This window comes from Callospermophilus lateralis, chromosome 3 (genome assembly GCF_048772815.1).
Source record: "Callospermophilus lateralis isolate mCalLat2 chromosome 3, mCalLat2.hap1, whole genome shotgun sequence".
Taxonomy (NCBI): domain Eukaryota; kingdom Metazoa; phylum Chordata; class Mammalia; order Rodentia; family Sciuridae; genus Callospermophilus; species Callospermophilus lateralis.
The window spans coordinates 194223387-194244548 of record NC_135307.1 but is presented as its reverse complement, the minus strand read 5'-3'; the positions used below and the strand labels follow the sequence as shown (position 1 = coordinate 194244548).

The 21162-nt window shown below is 47.2% G+C and overlaps 3 protein-coding genes across 4 annotated transcripts in view; 2 read left to right on the top strand and 1 right to left on the bottom strand.

The window, feature by feature from the left end:
• The window catches only part of Wfdc13 (WAP four-disulfide core domain 13), a 65858-nt gene extending 57803 nt beyond the window's left edge, over positions 1-8055 (top strand). The window contains exon 4 of the mRNA XM_076849499.2: positions 7984-8055. Within this exon, the coding sequence (XP_076705614.2) occupies positions 7984-8055 (72 nt within the window). The remainder of the gene's footprint in view (positions 1-7983) is intronic.
• A 110-nt stretch (positions 8056-8165) lies between these two features.
• Positions 8166-20420, bottom strand: Wfdc3 (WAP four-disulfide core domain 3). Its single transcript, XM_076849498.2, has 6 exons — positions 20272-20420; positions 17611-17699; positions 17022-17153; positions 16059-16205; positions 10335-10466; positions 8166-8350 (listed from the first exon to the last, which is right to left on the bottom strand). Exons 1-6 carry the CDS (start codon positions 20418-20420, stop codon positions 8166-8168), a joined length of 834 nt encoding a protein of 277 aa, XP_076705613.2.
• The window catches only part of Dnttip1 (deoxynucleotidyltransferase terminal interacting protein 1), a 24435-nt gene continuing 23651 nt past the window's right edge, over positions 20379-21162 (top strand). For both annotated transcript variants that reach the window (XM_076852043.2, XM_076852042.2), the window contains exons 1-2: positions 20379-20523; positions 21072-21142. In XM_076852043.2, coding sequence (XP_076708158.1) covers positions 20419-20523; positions 21072-21142 — 176 coding nt within the window. In that variant the 5' untranslated portion in view covers positions 20379-20418. The remainder of the gene's footprint in view (positions 20524-21071; positions 21143-21162) is intronic.

The window sequence follows — 21162 nt, the reverse complement described above, 5'->3', positions numbered from 1 at the left end:
AGAGATAGAACAAAGAGCCCTGAGGACAGCTTAAGCAGAGCTTATATACTTTTCTTGGAGAGGGCAGGGAGGGAAGTTATATTCTGCAGTTTGGCAGTTGGGGACAGCACATTCTGGGAACAAGATTAGCGAACAGTTCGCAGTTGGGGACAGCACACTTTGGGAACAAGATTAGCAAACAGTTCTTAAGATTTCAACAGTGTTTTGTTAAGCATACAGAAAAACAGAGTGACAAGTACCTATTTTATTAACCTTTCATTCCCCACTTCTTCTTCTGACTACTTTTAATCATAAAAGTGATCATTGGGGGGGTGTCACATTTTATGTTTGCTAGTGGGGTATATTGTTGTCTGATTACCATAAGTTTGATTTGTCCAATTTGAGCTTGGAGAAAAGAAATTACATGGTTGAGCAAACAAGGTCCTATAGTTAGCAATAATATGAGGATTATTAATGGACCAGCCAGGGCTGATAAAAGCGTAGTTAACCAGGGGGACTGTGTGAACCAAGACTCATTTCATCCTTTTTGGGTCTCTCTCTCCCGCTGACGCTCTTCAAGGCGTCTTCTTAGTTTACTCATAGATTTTTTTACCACTCCAGTATGGTCGGCATAAAAACAACATTTTTCCCTCAATGCAGCACAAAGGTTCTCCTTTTTAACCCTCGCCTGTTCTGTAAAACAACTTCAGAGAGAGAGGTTAAAGATTCCTGCAAAGCTGTGATGGAGGTTTTTAATATCTTTAAGTTTTGATCCATTGCTGTTTCTAATTGGGTCATTTGTTGTGTCCCATGGACCAGGGCAGTGGTCCCTGTGCTCACCCCTGCAGCAACTCCCATTCCTAATAGGATGGCTAAAGTGAGGGATACAGGCTCCCGGCGGAACCGGGTTGTATGCCCCCCCTATTTGATCTTCAAATGAACCTGTGTCATGATAGAGCACTCTGGGAAACATCTGCACCATTACACAATTAATTACATCTGTTGACCATTTTATGAAAACATAAACAATGTTTAAGTATATAGAATTATACTGTTGTAGGGACGGACAAGGCAAGGCATCTAAGATAGCACCGAAGACAGGGAAACAGTCCTATTTGGTTGCAACCGGATTCAGAGGGCATTGTTTCTGTTGTAATCAATTAATCCCCTGAACCCCAAGTTTAGGTAGTTTCAGAATTTTGTACTTAACATGTAAGGGAAGGGGCTCAGAAGTTCACAGTCTGCAGAAGTTCACAAAAAGCAGTTTTTGTTTTTGTTTTTTTTTTCCTCTGTTCTGGGCAAGTTAACTTTTTAAGGACACCTGGGAGGGGGAGAGCTTTTTCCTCCTTGCCAGCTGTTACTATGGGGTTCAGTTGGTAACTTTTTTATCTTAGAAATGTAGCCATCTCTGTGAAGCCCCAGCTCAAGGCCAGAGGCCCTGTTCACATATTTTGTGAAAAACTAGTGAGGGGGTGTCTAGCTTAGGAGTGCTGATTTTTCCAGCCAGTGGCCAAGTAGAACAGGGAAACATGAAAAGAGGAAGTTTATCTACATTGAACTCTTTTATAGGGACTCTTGCTGAAAGTCCTAAAGTTGGCCATGGTGAAAACTTTTGGAAAAGGTCAGTTAAGACTTTTCTGTGGGCCTGGTACAGAGGGGGAAGACGGGGAAGGCGGGGTTGAGAGCAGCTCCGTGGATCTGAGAATGAGGAAGGAGGGATGTGAAAGAATAATGGGAAGGGGTTTCAGGATTTTCCTAGCAACAAAAACTTGAGTAGTAGAACAGGTAGAGCAGAGGGGAAGATGGGAGTGAGTATCCCAAAAAGCCTGTGAGGGACTTTAAATGCGGGGTTCCAGGGATGACACCTAATGTTGTCTTACGTAGATGAAGTTTCCCACTTGATATTGGTGTGGAGTTCCTTCGTCCCCAGGTTGGTAGGCAGTGGCCAGCTGTTTCCACAGGTATTGCTGAGTTCTTTCAAGAGTTTTAAGTCTGTTAAGCAAGGGGGTGTGAAAGGAATTGTTAGGTCTTAGAGTTGGGGTCAGGTCCCTTACTGGAGGAGGGGTATCATAGAGAATTTCATAGGGGGTGAGGTTACACAAAGAAACAGAGGGAGTCTTTTTTTGCATGAAACAGTGCATAAGGCAGGAGCATAGTCCAATTTTTTATGTCGGTCTCCAAGCTTAATTTCGTTAAGGTCTCTTTAATGGTTTTATTTATTTTTCTATTTGTTCTGAGCTCTGGGGTCTATAAGCATAATGTAACCTCCAATTAATCCCCAGGGTCCTGGCTAACCCCTGACTTACCTGGGCCATGAACGCTGGTCCATTATCAGACCCTATTACCTTAGGCAGGCCGTATCTTGGAAAAATATCTTCCAGGATTTTTTTTGACCACCATTTGCACCATTTTTTTTTTTTTTTTTTTTTTTTTGTGGGGAAGGCTTCAATCCATCCTGAAAATGTATCGTCCTGGAGGAAGCTGCTGCCATCAGTGAACCATATGATCTCAGGGTGGGGCAGTGGCTGATCCTTTAAATCCCGTCGTATACTGGTTTCTTCTGCCAGTATATGTTGACAGTCATGAGTGACGGGTCCTGATGATTGTTCAGGTAGTAGTGTAGCCGGGTTAAGTGGGGCAGGGGGTCCCAGCGTTATTTTGTCCTTGTCGAGCAGCAGGCTCTGATAGTGTACTATTCTAGAGTTTGATAGCCATCTGTCTGGTGGCTGGCGGATGATGCTCTCTAGGGCATGGGGGGCTATAATGGTTAGCTTCTGCCCCAGCGTTAACGTATCAGCATCCTTAATTAGTAGGGCCACCGCTGCTATAGCTTTTAGGCAATGGGGCCATCCATTAGCCACTGGGTCCAGCTTTTTAGATAAGTAGGCTATAGGCCTTCTCCAAGGTCCTAGAGTCTGAGTGAGCACTCCTTGTGTTATTTTTTTTTTTCCTCAATGTAGAGAGTAAAGGGTTTTTTTTACATCTGGGAGTGCTAAGGCCGGAGCAGATAGCAGCGTCCTTTTGATGTTATCAAAAATTTGCTGGTGGGCTGGGGATGTGGCTCAAGCGGTAGCACGCTCGCCTGGCATGCGTGCGGCCCGGGTTCGATTCTCAGCACCACATACAAACAAAGATGCTGTGTCTGCCGATAACTAAAAAATAAATATTAAAAATTCTCTCTCTCTCTCTAAAAAAAAAAAAAAAAAAAAAAAAAAAAAAAAAAGTTTGCTGGTGCTCAGGGGTCCATTGGAATTGGGCATCTCCCTTTAACAGCGGGTACAAAGGAGCAGCTAAGGACGCAAACCCAGGTTTTTATAACCTGTAAAGCCAGCAGTCCCAAGAAACTCTCTGAGTTGCCTCCTGTTAGATGGGGGTGGTATCTGCACAACGGTTTGTTTTCTGGGCTTAGTGAGCCATTGTTTACCGTCCCTAAGGGAATAGTCCAGGAAGATTACTTCTTGCTGGCAAATTTGGGCCTTTTTGGCAGAAGCTCTATACCCGAGTTGAGCAAGCTCGAATAGTAGTGCTTGGGTCCCAGATTTACAGTTTTTCCTTGGTGTCTGCTGCCAGTAGCAGGTCATCCACATATTGAAGTAGGGTGACTTCGGGGTGCATAGTTTTGAAGTTGTTGAGATCTCTGTGGAGGGCTTCATCAAAGAGAGTAGGGGAGTTTTTGAACCCCTGTGGGAGTTTGGTCCAAGTTAGTTGACCAGACGTTCCGGTTTCTGGGTTTACCCACTCGAAAGCAAACAGCAACTGACTATCTTTATGCAGAGGCAAGCAAAAGAAAGCATCTTTTAAGTCCAGAACAGTATACTATTTTCGTTCAGGGTTCAGAGTGCTGAGCAAATTGTACGGATTAGGTACTGTGGGGTGAATGTCCTGCACTCTGTTGTTGACCTCTCTTAGGTCTTGTATGGGGCAATAGTCCCCAGTTCCTGGCTTTTTTTACTGGTAGCAGGGGAGTGTTCCAGGCCGATTGACAGGGCCTTAGGACCCCTAAGGCCAGATATTTCTGAATATGGGACCTTATCCCATCTTTAGCTTCTTTGCTCAGAGGATATTGTTTAATATTAATTGGGGAGGCTGAGGTTTTTAACTCTACCATTATTGGAGGTTGTTTTATGGCTAGGCTTAACCCAGCAGTTTCTGCCCTGGACTCTGGGTAATCTGTTATCCATTTCTGGGATAGCTTGCCTGTTTGATCAGTCTTGGGGGCTGTGAAGAGTTGATGTTCATCTTCTACTGACATAGTTAAAGCCATGACTATAGGAGTTTTTACTGAAGGATTTAGAAATTTCATTTGGGGGCCTTCAGGGTTAAAAGTTATTCTGACCCGGAGTTTGGTGAGCAGATTTCTGCCTATCAATGGGGCTGGGCATTCTGGGATCACTAGGAAGGAGTGATGGACTTTTCCTTTGCCCAGGTCCATGGTCCTCTTAGTTGTCCAAGCCCGATATTTACTGCTGTTAGCCCCTTGAACTAGAGACCTTTTAGTTGATAGAGGGCCCAATGGGGCCTTAAGGGCTGAGTATATTGCCCCTGTATCCACTTCAAAGTTTACTGGGGTCCTCTCCACTTCAAAAGTTACCCTGAGCTCGGGGAGGGGATCCGAGCCCCGACTTTCCTAGTCATCCTCCAGAGTTAGAATGGCTGGCTGGCGTGGCTGTTTCTTTTTAGGGCACTCTTTGGCCCAGTGTCCTTTTTCTCTACAGTAGGCACATTGATCTGAGGCCAGAGGTGGCTTCTGGCGTGGGCCCAGGTATTTTTTTCTGTCTCCCTGTCTCTTAATTTCTGGCCTATTTGTTGTTGTGACCAGGACCTTAGTCAATGCCTTAGTCTGTCTTTTGCTTTTCTCATCCTCCCTTTGCTCCCTTTCTTTCTCCCTCCTTTGTTCCTTCTCTTCCTCAGTTTCTCTCTTATAGTATACCTTTTTGGCTTCTCTGACTAAATCTCTCAGAGTCATAGCCATCTAAGCGTTGTAACTTTCTTTTAATATCCAGGGCAGCTTGCCCAATAAAGGCCATCGTGACAGATGTTTTTTTGATCCTCTGCCTGAGGATCGAAAGGAGTATATCTCCTATATACTTTTATAATTTTTTCTAGAAACATAGAGGGAGATTTATCAGGCCCTTGAATAATCTTTCTTACCTTGGCCAAATTAGTTGGCCATTTAGCGGCTGTTCAGAGACCCGCTATTAGAGCCCGGCGATAAGTGGACAGATGCTCCCTACCTTCAAAGGTGTTGGGGTCCCAGTTGGGTCGGTTCAAGGGGAAGTCGGCTTCGATTATGTTGGGAAGTTGTGTCGGTTGCCCATCTGGTCCAAGGATATTTTTTTAGCTTCCAGGAGGATTTTCTTTTGTTCCTCTGTCATGAAGAGAGTCCTTAGGAGTTGTTGGCAGTCATCCCAAGTAGGCGGAGAGGCTGAGTCAGCAGCAGGGGAATCATTTAGAGGGTGTTGGGGGTTGGGGAACGAAAGCAGGGGATAAGGATAGGGAGGAGTGTCCAGTAGAGTCAAATCTTGAGACTCAGGGAGAACAGAGGGTGGAGGAGGAGCAGTGGGTTTGAGAGACAGGATCGTGGGGGGTAGAGTAGGAGCAGGGACAGGGACAAGAAAAGGCTTCACCCATGGAGGAGGAGATTCACAGAGGTCCTGAAAAGTTAAGATATACAGCTGTTGATCTGGATGGCTATGTGGCCTCGGCTGAAAAATAATATCTCTGACTTTTCGAATTAGTGAGGGTGTAGAAAGATCCTTCTGGAGGTCATCCGACTCCAAAGGTGGGCCATTTTGAGGCACAGAGAGTCTGCCAGGTCCAGCGTTTTACTGAAAAAGAAAGATTCTGAGCCCTTAAGCGGACTTTAGTCCAGTGATCAAGGGTCAGGGACAGAGGCGTGGAATGGCTCTGTCCCATAATGAAAGTTATTTGAACAAAGACGGGACAATACAAACGAGTGACACAAACACAGACTCACAAGTAAACGTGTAACATAAGTTCAGAGGCAAAGATTAAAAACAGACAGTGAATTCAACCTGAGAGAAAGAATTGCCGGCAAGACCAGACAGGTTGGCAGCAGAATATACCAGATGAGGGCGCTTCCGCCCTCCACAGAATATACCAGATGAGGGCATTTTTGTCCCTCTACCAAATGAGGGCACTTCCGTCCCTCTGAGGGCGCTTTGGTCCCTCTACCAGATGAGGGCGCTTCCATCCCTCCTAGAGTCCTTCAAGGCGTCCCTTGAAGGACATGGCCTGTGGCTTCTGGACACGTTTGTCCACTACCGCCAGGGGGAGCTCATGCTCTCTTCCGGCAGCCACCCTGCCAACCCAAACCGAAAAACCAGAAAAGCATTGAGAGCTCACACTTTCCTCCAGAGACCAGAAATTAAACCCTGAGCAATCGCAAAGGAAAAACAAGCAGGAGAAAAAGGAGGGAAAAAAGAGGAGGAAGAAGATAAGGCACCTTATTTACCCCGAGAGGAGCCCATTGGGGATCCCTCGTCCGCTGCTGCCGGATCTCGGTGGAACCTCCAAAATGTAAAGGTCAGGCGAGCATCGGAGGAAGAGACCACCAAGAGACTGTCTCATTCAACAGCAAAGGGTTTATTTGGGGACCAGCATGCTGAGGCTCAGAGCTCATTAGAGCAAAAAGAGATAGAACAAAGAGCCCTGAGAACAGCTTAAGCAGAGCTTATATACTTTTCTTGGAGAGGGCAGGGAGGGAAGTTACATTCTGCAGTTTGGCAGTTGGGGACAGCACATTCTGGGAACAAGATTAGCGAACAGTTCGCAGTTGGGGACAGCACACTTTGGGAACAAGATTAGCAAACAGTTCTTAAGATTTCAACAGTGTTTTGTTAAGCATACAGAAAAACAGAGTGACAAGTCTATTTTATTAACCTTTCATGATATGTCAAAATATACCCCACCTTCATGTATATCTAAAAACAACAAATAAATAAATAAAATTTCTTTTAAATTCTAAGATGCATACACAAAAAGAATATATGTGATAACATAAAAGATCTCCAAGATACATAATATGGCCCATTTTGGGTACACACATAAGAAAAACCACAATTTTTCAAAATCACCTTGTTTACCTGGAGTGAAACCTCGCGGAGGGGACAAAGTGCCTTCAAGGAAGAAGGCCTAAAGTGGGGACGTTCAGACAATAAAGTGGCCAGCCTCCCCTGTTCCCCCCCAGCTCACGTTCTCCAATTTAAAAGGGGGGAGCAAACAGGCCCCAAAAGAGGAACTCCCCAGCCCCACCTCTGTGGCTCAAGGAGGACACTGCTTCCACCCATCTCTCTCCCAGCCACACCCAACCAACACCCATTTTTATTGTTCCCCCAGCCTCCCTCAGCACCCTCCCAGTCCCGCCAGGCCCTCCAGCCCCGCCTCACCTGAGCCCAGACACACAGACAGAGGCCAGCACCAGCCTTTATTGGGGAAGAGGCGAACCACACCCACCCCAGCCAGGACTGCTTCTCCTGTGCTCCAGGCCAGGGAGGAAGAAAAGCAGAACAGAGAGGGCTGTGAGGGCCCCTGGGAGTGTCCCAAGCCCCAGGATGTCACCCTCTCCTGGCTGCCAGGATAAACCTCCTGGAGTCACTAATGAAGCTCCAGACAAATCAGGACAAGTAGGGCACCCAGGCCTCTGCAAGTAGAAGAAAGATCAAGTCACCACTGTGCCTCCGGCTCCAGCCACCCACCGTGTCCTCCCTCCACCCTCAAGAACCGTGGCAGGCACCGCTCCCAAAAGTGGACATGGCTACCTGCTTCCTAAATAACCCAACTGCAGACTCTGGTCACACAGAAGTCCACCTTGTATCTCCGTCATTAAAAAGAGGAGCTATGCCTATTCCCTATCCACTGTCCTTCAGCCCCCACTGCCCAATCACGTCACACTGTCACACTCGTGCCCACCCTTTCACTTCCCTAACAATCACACCGCCTTCTGGCATACTGTCTGAGCTAGCCCCACCTTGACACACCCAGATCACACCCCATCTCTACCGTACCCACCTTAACACCTACAAGCCCGTACTGACACAGGATCTTTCTCCCTAACCAGAGCCATCTGAACCTTCAGCAGTCCCCTTCCAGGACCTAAGCTGCTCTTTGCACACGGCAGTTAAGTCTATTACCTTGATATTGGTTGTTGAGGGGACTGTTCTCACCTAATTCAGATCAGACCTGAGGGTCCTGTTGAAGTTCAAGGACCTTTGGGGTAGAGGGACCGGTGGGACACAGAAACGGCCACATCCTGACTTGCAGCACTTCTCCCCAGCTTGACAGTTCTCATCCATCATGCATTCCACGATACACAGGCCTACCAGAAAGGTGGGACAATTCCCAGCCCGCCCTGGGGGGAAAAGGACAGGTAAAGAGACAGGGCATCTGCTCCACTGTCCCCAGGTTCCATCTAGAACTCAGACACGGGGACTCCAGGTGAGTTGGCTCTTGACCCCTAACTACGTTTTAACCAATCTGGCTGGAAGCCATGAAGCTAGTCTTAGGTTACCAAAGACTCTGAGCCAAGAGTTTTCAAATAGTGTCCCAAAGAAACTCCCTGGAGTAACTCAGGGGTTGGTGGCTAGGCAGGTTTGGGGTAGGGACAAGTGGACTGCAGGAGGACAGGCTCCCCTCTCCCCTCTCTCTCTCATGCTTGGGCTTGGGGGGCGTCACTTTCTTGTCTGCCGCCCCTAATGAGGGGTGGTGAGCTGTGGCGTGCTTCTGAAGCACCCTGTCCTGCCTCTTCTCGTCAGACTTTATTGTTCAGATGGTCCCCAGCTCATAATGGTTTGAATGAAGGATTCTCAACTTTAGGATGGTGAAAAAATGTACCTACTCAGTAGAAGCCACACTTCAGATGTTGAATATTTACCTTTCCCAGACTACTTATAAGCAGTACGCTATTCTTGCAAGGCTGGGCAACTCAGCCACAGAAGGAGGTGGACACAGAACCGAACCTCTACAGTGGGCCATGACAGTGCCAAGCTAGAAGGTCTGGTAGGGTTGGGGGTACTAAACGCACTTTCTACTTATGATGTGTTTTTTGGGTGTGAGCCCATCATTAAATCAAGGAATATCTGTAATTCCTTACTTATTTATCTGTATTCCCTGACAGGTTACACGCCACAGAAGAACAAAAGGCCAACACTTGGAGCAATTCCTGGGAATCCCAAGGGACTAAACAAACCGGGGCAATGATTCTGAAGTGGAGTTCCACAGAACACTAAAGGAGTGCTTGAAAATACACACTAGCTTTTTTGTAATATTGAAAAACCAAAGGAATTGGAACAGGAATACCCACACGGGCCCTGTGGCCCTGGAAGGAAGGGTTGCCTTAGGCTGCGGCCTGGGACACAGGAAAGTGACAGCTCTGGCTCCTCCCAGGAGGGAGAGCAAAGGCCAGGGAGGGCTGCGTCTCAGGTTGATTTTGCAACCCAGAGAGCACTTCAGAACTTCTTCCCACAAGAGCCAACATCCCTCCCTAGATTCCTCATAGTGGAACCACCATTTGACCCAGCTATCCCACTCCTTGGCACAAACCCAAAGGACTTAAAAACAGCATACTACAGTGACACAGCCACATCAATGTTTAGAGCAGCTCAATTCACAATAGCCAAGAACCAACCCAGGTGCCCTTCAACAAATGAATGGATAAAGAAAATGTAGTATATACACACAATGGAATATCACTCAGCCTTAAAGAAAAATGATATTATGGCATTTGTGAGTAAATGGATGAAAATGGATAACATCATGTTAAGTGAAATGAGCCAGTCCCCAAAAAAACAAAGGCCAAATGTTCTCTCAGATATGTGGGAGCTAACACGTAACAAGGGAGAGTGGGAGGGGGAGTATTTAAGTTCTTTGGATTAGACAAAGGGGAAAGAAGGGAAGGGAGGGGAATGGGAATAGGAAAGACAGTAGAATGAACTGGACATAACTTTCCTATGCTCATATATGAGTACCCGACCAGTGTAACTCCACATAATGTACAACCACAAGAATGGAATCAAAATCATAATGGGCTGGACACAGTGTGCACGCCTATAATCCCAGCAGCTCAGGAGGCTGAGGCAGGAGGATTATAAGTTCAAAGCCAGCCTCAGCAAAAGGGAGGTGCTAAGCAACTCAGTGAGACCCTGTCTCTAAATAAAATACAAAATAGGACTGGGGATGTGGCTCAGTGGTCAAGTGCTCCTGAGTTCAATCCCCATACTCCCATCCCAAAAATTGTAACAGGCTGCATTCCATGTATGTATAATATGTCAAAATACATCCTAGTGTCATATATATCTAAAAACAACAGATAAAAAATAAATTAAAAGAAAACATACCACCCTTGATGTCTCCACGGCAGGTGTGGCCACAGCCGGTGCTGCAGCATTTATGCCCCAGAGGACACGCCGCATCCCCGTCACACTGCTCCTCACAGGGAAGGGGGTCGTCGGGACATTCACCGTCAAACCCTGCCAGAGAATCAAGCATTGAAATCCAGAGGCTCTCAAGTCCCGAGTGTGAAACACACATTTCACTGTGTCATATGTTAACACATACATATATGTATATATGTACATACTTACGTGTGTCCTGTATGCCACGTGCCCTGATGTTTCATATTATTTCTATTCTTTTTTTTAATGCTGGCCATAAACTGATTTTAACACTCACAGTCTGAAAACCCCTGTTCAGTTCTAAACCACTAGAGTCTTTCTGCCTTCTTTCATACTGCGGAAGACATTCACACTACATCTCCTGGCACTCATGCCCGGGGAAAGCCAGTCCATAGTCACTCTGAACCAAGGCTTACTTCCACCAATGGGACATTCACAAGAGTGATACAAGCAGAGACTTAATAAACACTACATTGGGACTTGTCCTCTTGGAACCCTTCTTGGAAACCAGCTGCCATTCTGGAAAGCAGCTTGAGCTAGACTGTGAAATGAGGAGATCCCCATGGACAGAGAAGCTGGAGTGCAGAAGCCATCCTGGACACGCCAGCTGCACTCAAGTGCCCTGCATGGGTGACCTCAGCCTCTCATGTGGTAGGTGAACCCCCCAGCTAAGCCCCAGTCAATCCCGTGAGACAGAATAAGCTGTTACTACTTTGGGCCACTACATTTAGAGATGGTTTGTTACACTGCAATATATAAGTGAAACACTCCTTAATACAACCCCACGTTTGTCCTGAGAGGCAATAAATCCACTAAAATGATTCACTTCTCCGTATTCTCTGGAAGTAGGAGTGACCAAATTAAAACGTAAATTAGAGAAACTTGTATATTTCTGATACAAATTATCCCCTCATTCTTCCTTTTTCCAGTCCAAAGACAGGCCATGTGGAAAGGGAGAGCAGCCTCCTTCAAGACCAGGAGGCAACTAGCAAGAGGACACAATCAGGAATTGCCAGGGAGAATGAGAGAAATAACTCTATCTTGTTTGCACCACAGAACCACCGGACCAGTCCTGGTAACTACTTCAGGATTTCTCGTTGTGTGAGGACAAGGAATCCTGCTCTATTGAATCTTCTGTGGTGGGTAGCTAAACATAATCCAGATGTTCCCCCTCAACATCCCTGTGAAGATAATGAAATTCGGAGGAGAGAATGAGGCTTTCCCAGAATGACAGCTAAGAGTAACAAAATTCAACCTCTTAATTTGCAATGAAGTGATACCATCCCTAAAACATGCAGTCAACTAAGCCAGTCCTCAGGAGCTGGCACACCCAAAGAAGGCCTCATCCAAGCCTAACCAACTCACCATGACGCATTTGTCCTAGTGTTCATTCCAGGGTTTTCTTTTTTTAAATGGAGAGAGAGAGGTGACAGGCGATTAATGGCTTCGTAGAAAACCAAACCAGGAGCAGCCCGGTGCTCTGCATAGCAACAGGTAAGTGTGCCTGCACTGGGTGGCCCCAGGAAGTCTGCCATGGGGAGAAGAGCAAGGGCTGGTCTCCAGGGAGCACAACTGCAGCTAAACAGCCGGGCTGTCTGATCTCCCCCTGGGATTTTCCAAATGTTTCATGCCATTGTGAAGTCAGTCAAGAGTGTGTCCTGAGTTTTTATTCAGAAAATGTGGTCACTGGAACCACCTGACACACCTCCCACACCTCCTCATCTGCTTGACAAACACTCAAGTTCCATTTAAACAAAGAGCAAAAGACTTTTATCCCACAGTTGAGAGGGCTGAGATAAAAATCTCCCTGGTGGAAAAACCCAGTGACACAGACTTCTCGGAGTTATACCATGAACCCTAGGGAGGGGGGCCAAGAGCACCTATTTCCCAGATTTCACCATTTTGCTGAGCAAGGTTCTGATGTGGCCAATACCAAGAGCCTCTCTGCTCTCTATCCTCATTCCCAGGACAATGCAGAGAGGCCCTATCTCTACTCCCTTCCATGCTGGATATCCTTGAAGTCCCTGGGATTTTGCCAGATTTTAAAAGCCATACAGGTCCTGAGGGTCACAGCATACTCCTTTGACTTGTGCCCGGCAATAATATCACCCTGACTTTCGCTCAAATACTTGCCAAATAATTCCTTTCTTTCAGCTCAAACATCTAGAATTAATGGGGCCTTCCTTCCTCTTTTTGTCTTTTTTTTCTGTTATTGTTTGTTTGTTTGGTTGGTTAGTTGCTTGGTACTAGGGATAGAACCCAGGGGTGCTCAACCACTGATTCCACAACCCCAGCCCTTTTTATTTTGTATTTTTTATTTTGAGATAGCATCTTGCTAAGTTGTTTAGGGCCTCACTAAATGGCTGAGGCTGACTTTGAACTTTCAATCCTCCTGCCTCAGCTTCCCAAGTCACTGGAATGACAGGCATGTGTCACTGGAGGCTGAGGCAGGAGGATTGTGACTTCAAAAGCCAGCCTCAGCAACTTAGTGAGGCCCTAAGCAACTCAGTGAGACCCTGTCTCTAAATAAAATACAAAAAAGGGCTAGGGATGTGGCTCTGTGGTTAAGTGTCCCTGCAATACCCAGTACCAAAAAGAAAGAGAGAGAGAAAGAGGTCAGCCAGACACAAGAGGAGCCCAAGCCATCAACCTATACAAAGGACATAACGCATGTGTTATAACAAACAAAGCAGGCTCACAGGGGATCTGGAGTGATCCAGTTTCATTCACTGTGGAGGTGAGCCATACAGAGCCCACAAAGACAATTCCTGGACCTTAATCTTAACCTTTTCTACAAAGTCTCTTCCTCCCCAGGTCCTCCCATCTCAGTCTAGAGCACAATTATCCCCCCATTGCTCAAGCCTGACTTAACATTGTTCTTGACACGCCCTTTCCAGAGCCCCTCACTGCTTTAGTAGTGCTGTCAACTTGATCTTCAAAAGGACTCCAAGTTTTCTGAGGAATCTCCATACTGCTTTCCATAATGGTTGCACCAGTTTGCAGTCCCATCCTCAAACCAGAACTGAGAGCAAGTCCCAGAGTCTACCCATGCCCTCGGGCAACCTGACTGCCCCTCCACCTTGCCAAACATTCTGGCACTACCCATGGTAAACCTCTGGAAATGTCAGAGCTTAAGGAAAGCAGGAATTTTTCTTAGCCCAGGAAGAAGAGTTTCCTAGCAAACAGTCCCACTGGGTGAGTAGCCAGCCCTTCCCAGGAATGGAGCTGCAGAAAAATAGTTAACTATCAACTACTGCTACTAACAGACAACCTCACCTTCCAGGCTGGGGGCCCTGCTCAGCCAGCAGGCTCTGAGACAGCGTCAGATCACCATTCTGACCTGCCTGCCTAGCTCCAGGGGGGAAGGAAACTCTTTGGGCCAGCCAGGGCCAGAGCAGCTCACAAAGGTACTGTGCTTGAATGCCAGCCTCGCTCTCAGCCTCTGCAATTCAGCTCTCAGCCTCAGACACTGGGAAGATTGTACCAGAACCTATGAGCTGCAGTGAGTGACCCGCCTAAGACAGATTCCCAGGCTTTGATTCCAGAGCTGAGCCTCAAGAGTCCAGTCAAGGAGTACAACATTCTATTCTCTCATACAGGCAGGCTGCCCAAGACGGCTGCCTGAGCCAGGCACAACAGCCCTAGTGGACACTGGGAAGGCATCTGCTACCTGTGGAGGCTTGGCTGAAAGGAAATGTCATGTGCTATGGAGCTTCAGGGTCTCTGAGAGGAGGTGATGGGGAAGGAGAAATTGATCCTGGTTCTGGGTAAAAAGGACAGGTTAGACACTGTACTCCTGACTGGGCCCCCTTTCAATGCCAGGAAGAAGAAATCCACTGTACATTAAGGGCCAAACATCTTAAATACTCTGAGTCATCAAAACAACCTTCCAGGGTTTATTCTTTCCATCTTACAAATAAAGGAACTGAGGCTCAGAGAAACAGAAGAGACTTGCCCAGGGACCTACTGGCCAGTAGCTGGTGAACATCAGGCCTGGTCCCAGGCCCCTGACATCCCAGACCTGTGCTTTCCACTCTAACATGCTGCCACATGCACTCAGTGAGAGAATGGCTCTAGCTCCTTCAGGAAATAGAAGACCCCGTATTTCAGACAGCAGAGATGCCTAGGTGTAAACTTATTGATAAATATCTTAAAACATGAAGTATACCAAGTATACACTCGAACAATAGGAAGAGATAAAGATTCAACATTGGAATAGTTAATTTATATAACTAGCATCACTTCAATAAAGTGTCCTTAAACATAGGCAATAAATTAAAAGTGGCCTTATAAGTAGGTATGATAAATAAGCAGTATAATAATAAAATATACTGGGAAGCACAACCAAGCAGAAGTAGAGGAGAATACTAAAAGAACAGGAAAATAAAAAGGGGGACTGGACATGGAAGATGTGCATGATTTCTAATCCTTTCAGGAGCCTCTGGAGGGCATGGTGAAGGAGCTGCAGAACACAGCAGAAAGCTGTCACTTCAACCTCCACAGTCTCCGACTGCCACCTCCATAGTGTCAGAGGTCTCCATCCTCGGCTGCCTTCATTCTCCCCCTTTCTGTCTCTATGCCAACCACACCAGCTTGTTTTCACTTTCTTAAATGGGCGACTCCTTGTCATCTGAAGACCTCACCACCTGTGTCTCACTCTTCCTGCCATATCTATCACCCCTTCACCTGGCTGACTTCGGCTCCTTCTCAAGGCTGCAGCCAGGCATGGTGGTGAACGTCCGCAGTCCCACTGACTTTGAGGCTCAGCAAGAGGACTGCAAGTTCAAGACCAGCCTCAGCAACAAGATCCTGTCTCAAATTTTAAAATAAATAAATAAATAAATAGGGCTGGGAATGTAGTTCCTGGATTCGATTCCCAGTATCAAAAAAGCAAACAAACAAAAACAGTCACTACCTCAGACACACCTTCCTCGACTCCTCCTCTGAAGCCAGTCCCCTCATTATTCTTCCTCTCAGAGCCTTATCACAGTTGGACATTATGTATTTACTTACATGCTCTTTCTTTCTCCCCTACTAGGTGATAAACCCCATAAACACATGGACAGAACTACTTTGTTCATTATCATATACCCAGAACCCATCACTGGATCTGATAAATAGAAAGCATTTAATAAAATTTGTTGAAGGAATGAATGCATAAATGGAGAAATAGAACCCTGTAAGAGGGAAATTTTTCTTTCAAATATCTCTCTACCAGAACCAGAATAAACAAGAATCCATTTTCAACAGGAGATGGCCATCTCCTATGAGTGCACAGAAGGGGTAGAGTCTCAGAAGCAAATGATTGGGGTCTTTCAAATAAGCACTGGATTCTATTTTACTATCTCTTTACATATTCTTGAACTAAGGTTTTAATAGAGAATATTGCAACTGGGAATTGGGAATTACCCAATGGCTTTCAAACCTGCCTACAAATAATAGGCCCCCATCGCCCTTCTGGCACCTTCCTCACCTAACTGGGCCACATCCTACCAATCATCATGGCTTCAGTACCATTTGCTATCTTTTTCTTAAAGTTCTCATAATATAATAGGCACTTAATCATTGTTTCTCATAGTGAAGTAAGAGTGCCAGAGGGTGTGTGCATTTTGAGAGAGAAACCATCCGGTCAATCAGACCCCAGGGTGCGGGGGTGGGACGTCTTACCCAGCTTGTAGTGAGAGACTGGGGCCACACAGGCTGTGCTGCAGCCAAATGTACAGCACTTCTTTACACCTGGACATGTGTCATCGGTGGTGCAACTTTTAAAACAGGATCGTTTACGAACAATCCTGGGACAGATTCTTTTCATCCCTGTAAAGAAATAGAGATGGCAACAGGAAGGAGATATGATGCCCTATAACACCTAGAAGTATAGCGAAAAGGAGAAGCGGAGGAAGGGAGCCCCCAGGTGTCACTAAAGCCACCAACAATAGTCAACACTTATGAAAACATCTATTGATATTCACCTTTTACCAGGAACAACGCATTTGATTCTCACAATTATCTCTATTTTACAGATGAGGAAACTGAGACTATCACTTAAGATGCGATTGAGAATGTAGCTCAGTGGTAGAAAGAATGCTTTGCATGTGCAAGTCCATGAATTCAGTCACACACACACACACACACACACACACACACACACACACACACAAAGAACCTTAAGATTTGTTTAAGGCTTAAAAAGATCTGTCTGCTCCTAAGAGAAATCACTATCTTAAACAGGCTCCCCTTTAGAACTCTGCCCCTCTTGTGACCTACAGGAACTCAGTCCAAAGTAAAAGACTTTGACAATCAGTGGTGTGCTCTTTCCTGATAGAAGGCAAAGAACTGGAGTGCTGAATAATAAAGAAAGGACTCCTGGCTGGGGACATAGCTCGTAGCTCGGTGGCAGAGCACTTGCCTAGCATGCACAAAGCCCTGGGCTCAACCCCCCATGCCAAAAAAAAAAAAAAAGACAAATCAACTTATGAGGAAAGGAGACCCCCCAAAAAAAAGGAAAAATAAGAAGTTCCTTAGGCAAGTTAGATAGCAAGACCAATCTGAGAAGCAGGAAGCTCTTGGTTCTACCATCTCAAAGGCAAGGCCAGAGAGCATACTGGTATTGTGTCCTCCATGCCAACATACCTATAGGAATGTATTCTCGGCAGACCTGACCACAGCCTGTGCTGCAGCACTTCTGCCCAGGAGGACATGACTCATCATCCTGGCACAGCTCTTTACACGGGTTCTTATCAGGAGGGCATTCTCCCTCTTTCACTGCAAAAGAGAACAAAGGAAGTTGGGATACCTGATTAGGCCTTGAGAAATGAGGAATGGAGCCCAAAAGTGCTTCAAGAACTTCAGCATCTCCAAGCATTCCTATCCAAAATATCTCAGCACTCAGCTTCTCCTCCTCCCACACAACTACTAACTCCCTTTCACCACTCCTAAAGCACCAGCTGTGCTGCACATACAGAGCTGGGGTGATCCTGGTGGTCTCATTTAATGAGCTCTAAAAAATAACTGGAACTTCTAGTAAGTCCTGTCTCCTTGTCCAGAGAAGGAAAAGAAAGCCAAGAAGATTTACTCTTACTGTCCTAAGAATCTATTTATCCAGTCCTGTCCTACAGAGATGATTGTCTCCACAAAAGAGGAACCTCACACAGGGAGGAGGCAGGGGAGACTTCTCCTCTAGTCACTTTATGTTAGCCAGGGATCCCAAATGATAGCTCACCATGCTCTTCTGCTGTTACCCAGGATGCCAGGAACCCAAAAGCTAGAAGTGCCTTCAGAAGAAAGAGGTAGCTTAACATCCTGATGATGCTGAGGTTGAGATGTGAGCCCATTTCAGGCCAGAGGTGAACACCTTCCCAGAGTATCAACCAAAGAAAGGGCAGGACCAGAGAATCTACCTCAACCCAGTCCCAAAGTCTTCCCTTATGCAATACTGCCCAAGAATGTCTTCTCCTGACAACAAGAAGAGTGATTGGTTGGTGATGTGTGGGAAAATTCCTGGCACTACCATAGGGCACATGTGATGGGGTGATCAAATTCTATAATGCAGTTTCACACAGCACCCCTAGACAACAGTGAGGATTCTAGTGGGAAGCTGGAAAAATGGAGGGAGAGTCATTGGATAGAGGATGAAGAGAGCCTCCAGGCCTTTCGAAGGACTAGGGTGAAATGACAAAGGGAAGGACTAGAGGCATGACTTAATAAGAGAACAGCCAAGCTAAGCAAATAATAAAGTTTACCAACATTGTAGTTCCTGCTCATCAGAGCAATCTAGAAGAGACAGAATGAAATGGCCCCTTAGAAACTATTAAAAAAAAAAAACTATAGAGCAGCACTACTTGAGTTTGTTCAAAGCTAATGCAAATGCACCAAAACCCTACATTTTGGCTAGTTGGTAAACTCAAGAGAAGAGTTGCTATGACTCACAGCACATATGCCCCCTTCCCCTATCTCTTCTTCCTCTGTTTTTATTTTATCTGTCTTGCTTGTGTATTTGGTCAGCTAGTGGTGTCCACTGGCACAGCTTAGCACTGTAGGGCTAAAGTGAGGGAACATTAAAAGTACAAGGTAAAAATCTCCTTAATACAGCTAAAGAGTTTGGTGCAAGGAAGTTGCCCTTAATGTTAAAAGGCTGATGTTGGAGCAATGAAATAATTAAAACTTGTTTAATATCTAGTATGTACTTCATATACATTATTTATTTTAATTCACACAATAATCTTGCAAAGGTAAGAAACTTGAAATAAAAGCCAGGTATGGTGGTGCGTGCCTGTAATCCCAGCTACCCAGGAGGCTGAGGCAGGAGGATCTCAAGTCCAAGACCAGTTAGGGCAACTTAGTGAGACCTTGCCTCAAATTAGAAAATAAAAAGGACTGGAGATGAAGTACCCAGTATAAAAAGAAGGAAGAAAGGAAGGAAGGAAAAATTGACTCAGAGAGGCTGGAAAGAATGTCAATAAATGGTAGCCTCTGGAACATTGGAACAGTAACAGTATTATTTGAAGGGCTAGCTGTACCATAGTTTTAAGCACTTTGTATGGGGGGTGGGATGTGGATCAGTGGTAGAGTGCTTGGCTGGCATACATGATGCTCTGGATTTGATCCCCAATACCAGGGGGGTAAAATTAAGTGGTTTGTAAGAATTAACTCATTACAACCCTATAAGGCAGGTGCTATTATTCTCACTTTACAGTTGAAAAAACTAAGACACAGAGTTTAAGAAAGTGGGTCACACAGCTAGTAGGTGGTAGAACAAAAGTAGGTAGTCCAATTCCATATCCAATATTTGTTGGAGGATGTGGGGGCGTTTACTGGGGACTGGATTCAGAGGCACTCTAACACAGGGCCACATTCCCAGCTCTATTTTTTTTTTTTTTTTTTTTTTTTAAGAGACAGGGTCACCTCGCCTTTGCTTAAATTGGCTTTGAACTCGCGATTCTCCTGTCCCAGTCTCCTGAGCTGCTGGGATTACAGGCCTGCCCCCGGGCTTATATCCAATATTCTTAACCACCATACCACATCACATTTGAACCCTGATCTTTCTGACTGCAGAACTCCTGCACTTTCTACTACCCGATATTGTGATCTGGCAAGAGTCATTTTCATTCCACCCATAAATGAATCCAGTTCTATTCGGGGACATCTTACCTCTGAGACAGAGCTATGGGGGGGCCTGGGGAATGCCACAGTTAAGCCCAATCCTCCCAGCTCATCCCAGAACCACTCCTCAGGGAAGAGAAGCCCAGCTCTCTGCGGCAAGGGAGGCTCACAGAGCAAGACCCAACCTTCATTCTGCTGCCCTGGAGACAGCCCTGAGGTCAGAGCGAGGAGAGAGGCGGTGCGTGTTTGGGATGGCACAGGCCACGCTTTCCCTTGTGGGGTTTCTGGTCCACGCATTAGGTCCCTCCAATTTTGGAGGCTCCTGCTGAGATATATTAGAAGCTGTAGCCCGCGCGGTGGCGCACGCCTGTCATCCCAGCAGCTTGGGAGGACGGCGAGTTCCAAACCAGCCTCAGCCAGAGCAAGGCTCTAAGCAACTCAGTGAGACCCTGTCTCTAAATAAAATACCAAATAGGGCTGGGGGTGCGGCTCGTTGGGAAAGTGTCCCCGAGTTCAATCCCCAGTACCGGATCCCCCGCCCCCCCAAAAAAAGCTGTAGTGTTCAAAGACCCAACTGCAGGTGTCACCGTCGGACCGTGCGTTCCCTCAGCTCCCAACCTCAGCCCGCGGACACCTGCTCCGCTCCTCCTACCCCGCACTCGACCCGGGCCTTGGCCCAGCGGGGAACGGCCCTGAGACACCCACAGTCCCCGCGGAGGCTCAGCGCTCCAGGGAGGGAGCCCCAACCGCCCCACACGCAGGGTCTCCGAGGGCCCGCTACCCGGGTGGCGGTTCGGTTCCCATGGTAACCCCGCAGCTGCCTGCGTCGCGCTTTCCGGGCCAGTGGGCGGCGCGCTCCGGTGACGTCACGGCGCCACTTTCCGGCCGGTGGCAGAGTCGGGCTGAAGTTGTGGGGGCCGGGGGCGCCATGGGGGCCACTGGCGACGCCGAGCAGCCGCGGGGACCCGGCGGGGCTGAGCGGGGCGGCACCGAGCTGGGTGACGCGGGCGCAGCGGGGCAGCTGGTTCTCATGGTGAGGGCGCCCCGGGTGAGGCCTGGGCTCGGGCCGGGCAGGGCCTCGGGCTCCCGGGACCCTGGCCCGCGGGCGAGAGAACGCGGCGGCTGGTGCTGCCCAGGGGTTGCCGTTTTCGCAGTCCGACGACCTGGATTCAAGTTCTGGCGACGCCCTCCTGGCTAGGTGCTGAGGGCCAGCCTGGCATCCCCCCGAGCCCGGGCTTCTCTCCTGTAGGGCGGAGATGATTAGTACCGGCGACCTCGTCAAGTCGTGGCGAGGGGATGGTAAAAGCCCTAACGCGCCCGGCAAAGCAGCCTGCCACCGAGTAGGCTCTAGGTGTTCCTCCTGCTGCTCCAGGAAAGGCGGCGCTGGGACTTTGAGGCAGGAAACTTTTTCTCGGTTCTTTTTCCCTAGCAGCACCTTCCAATCACTGTCCTCCCCTTCTCCCCAAAGTGGGAGAGGGGGCGAATGGATTCGAGAAGGGATTTCTAGGCTAGCTTCATACTCATCCTCCACCACCCCAGTGTAACAGGCCTTAGTGATATTTGCTCCCTTGATTCCCACAGAACCCTTGGAACATAATGATAAAGCACCGGCAGGTGCAGCGAAGGGGCCGCCGCTCACAAATGACAACAAGGTAAGGCTGGCCCTTAGTGG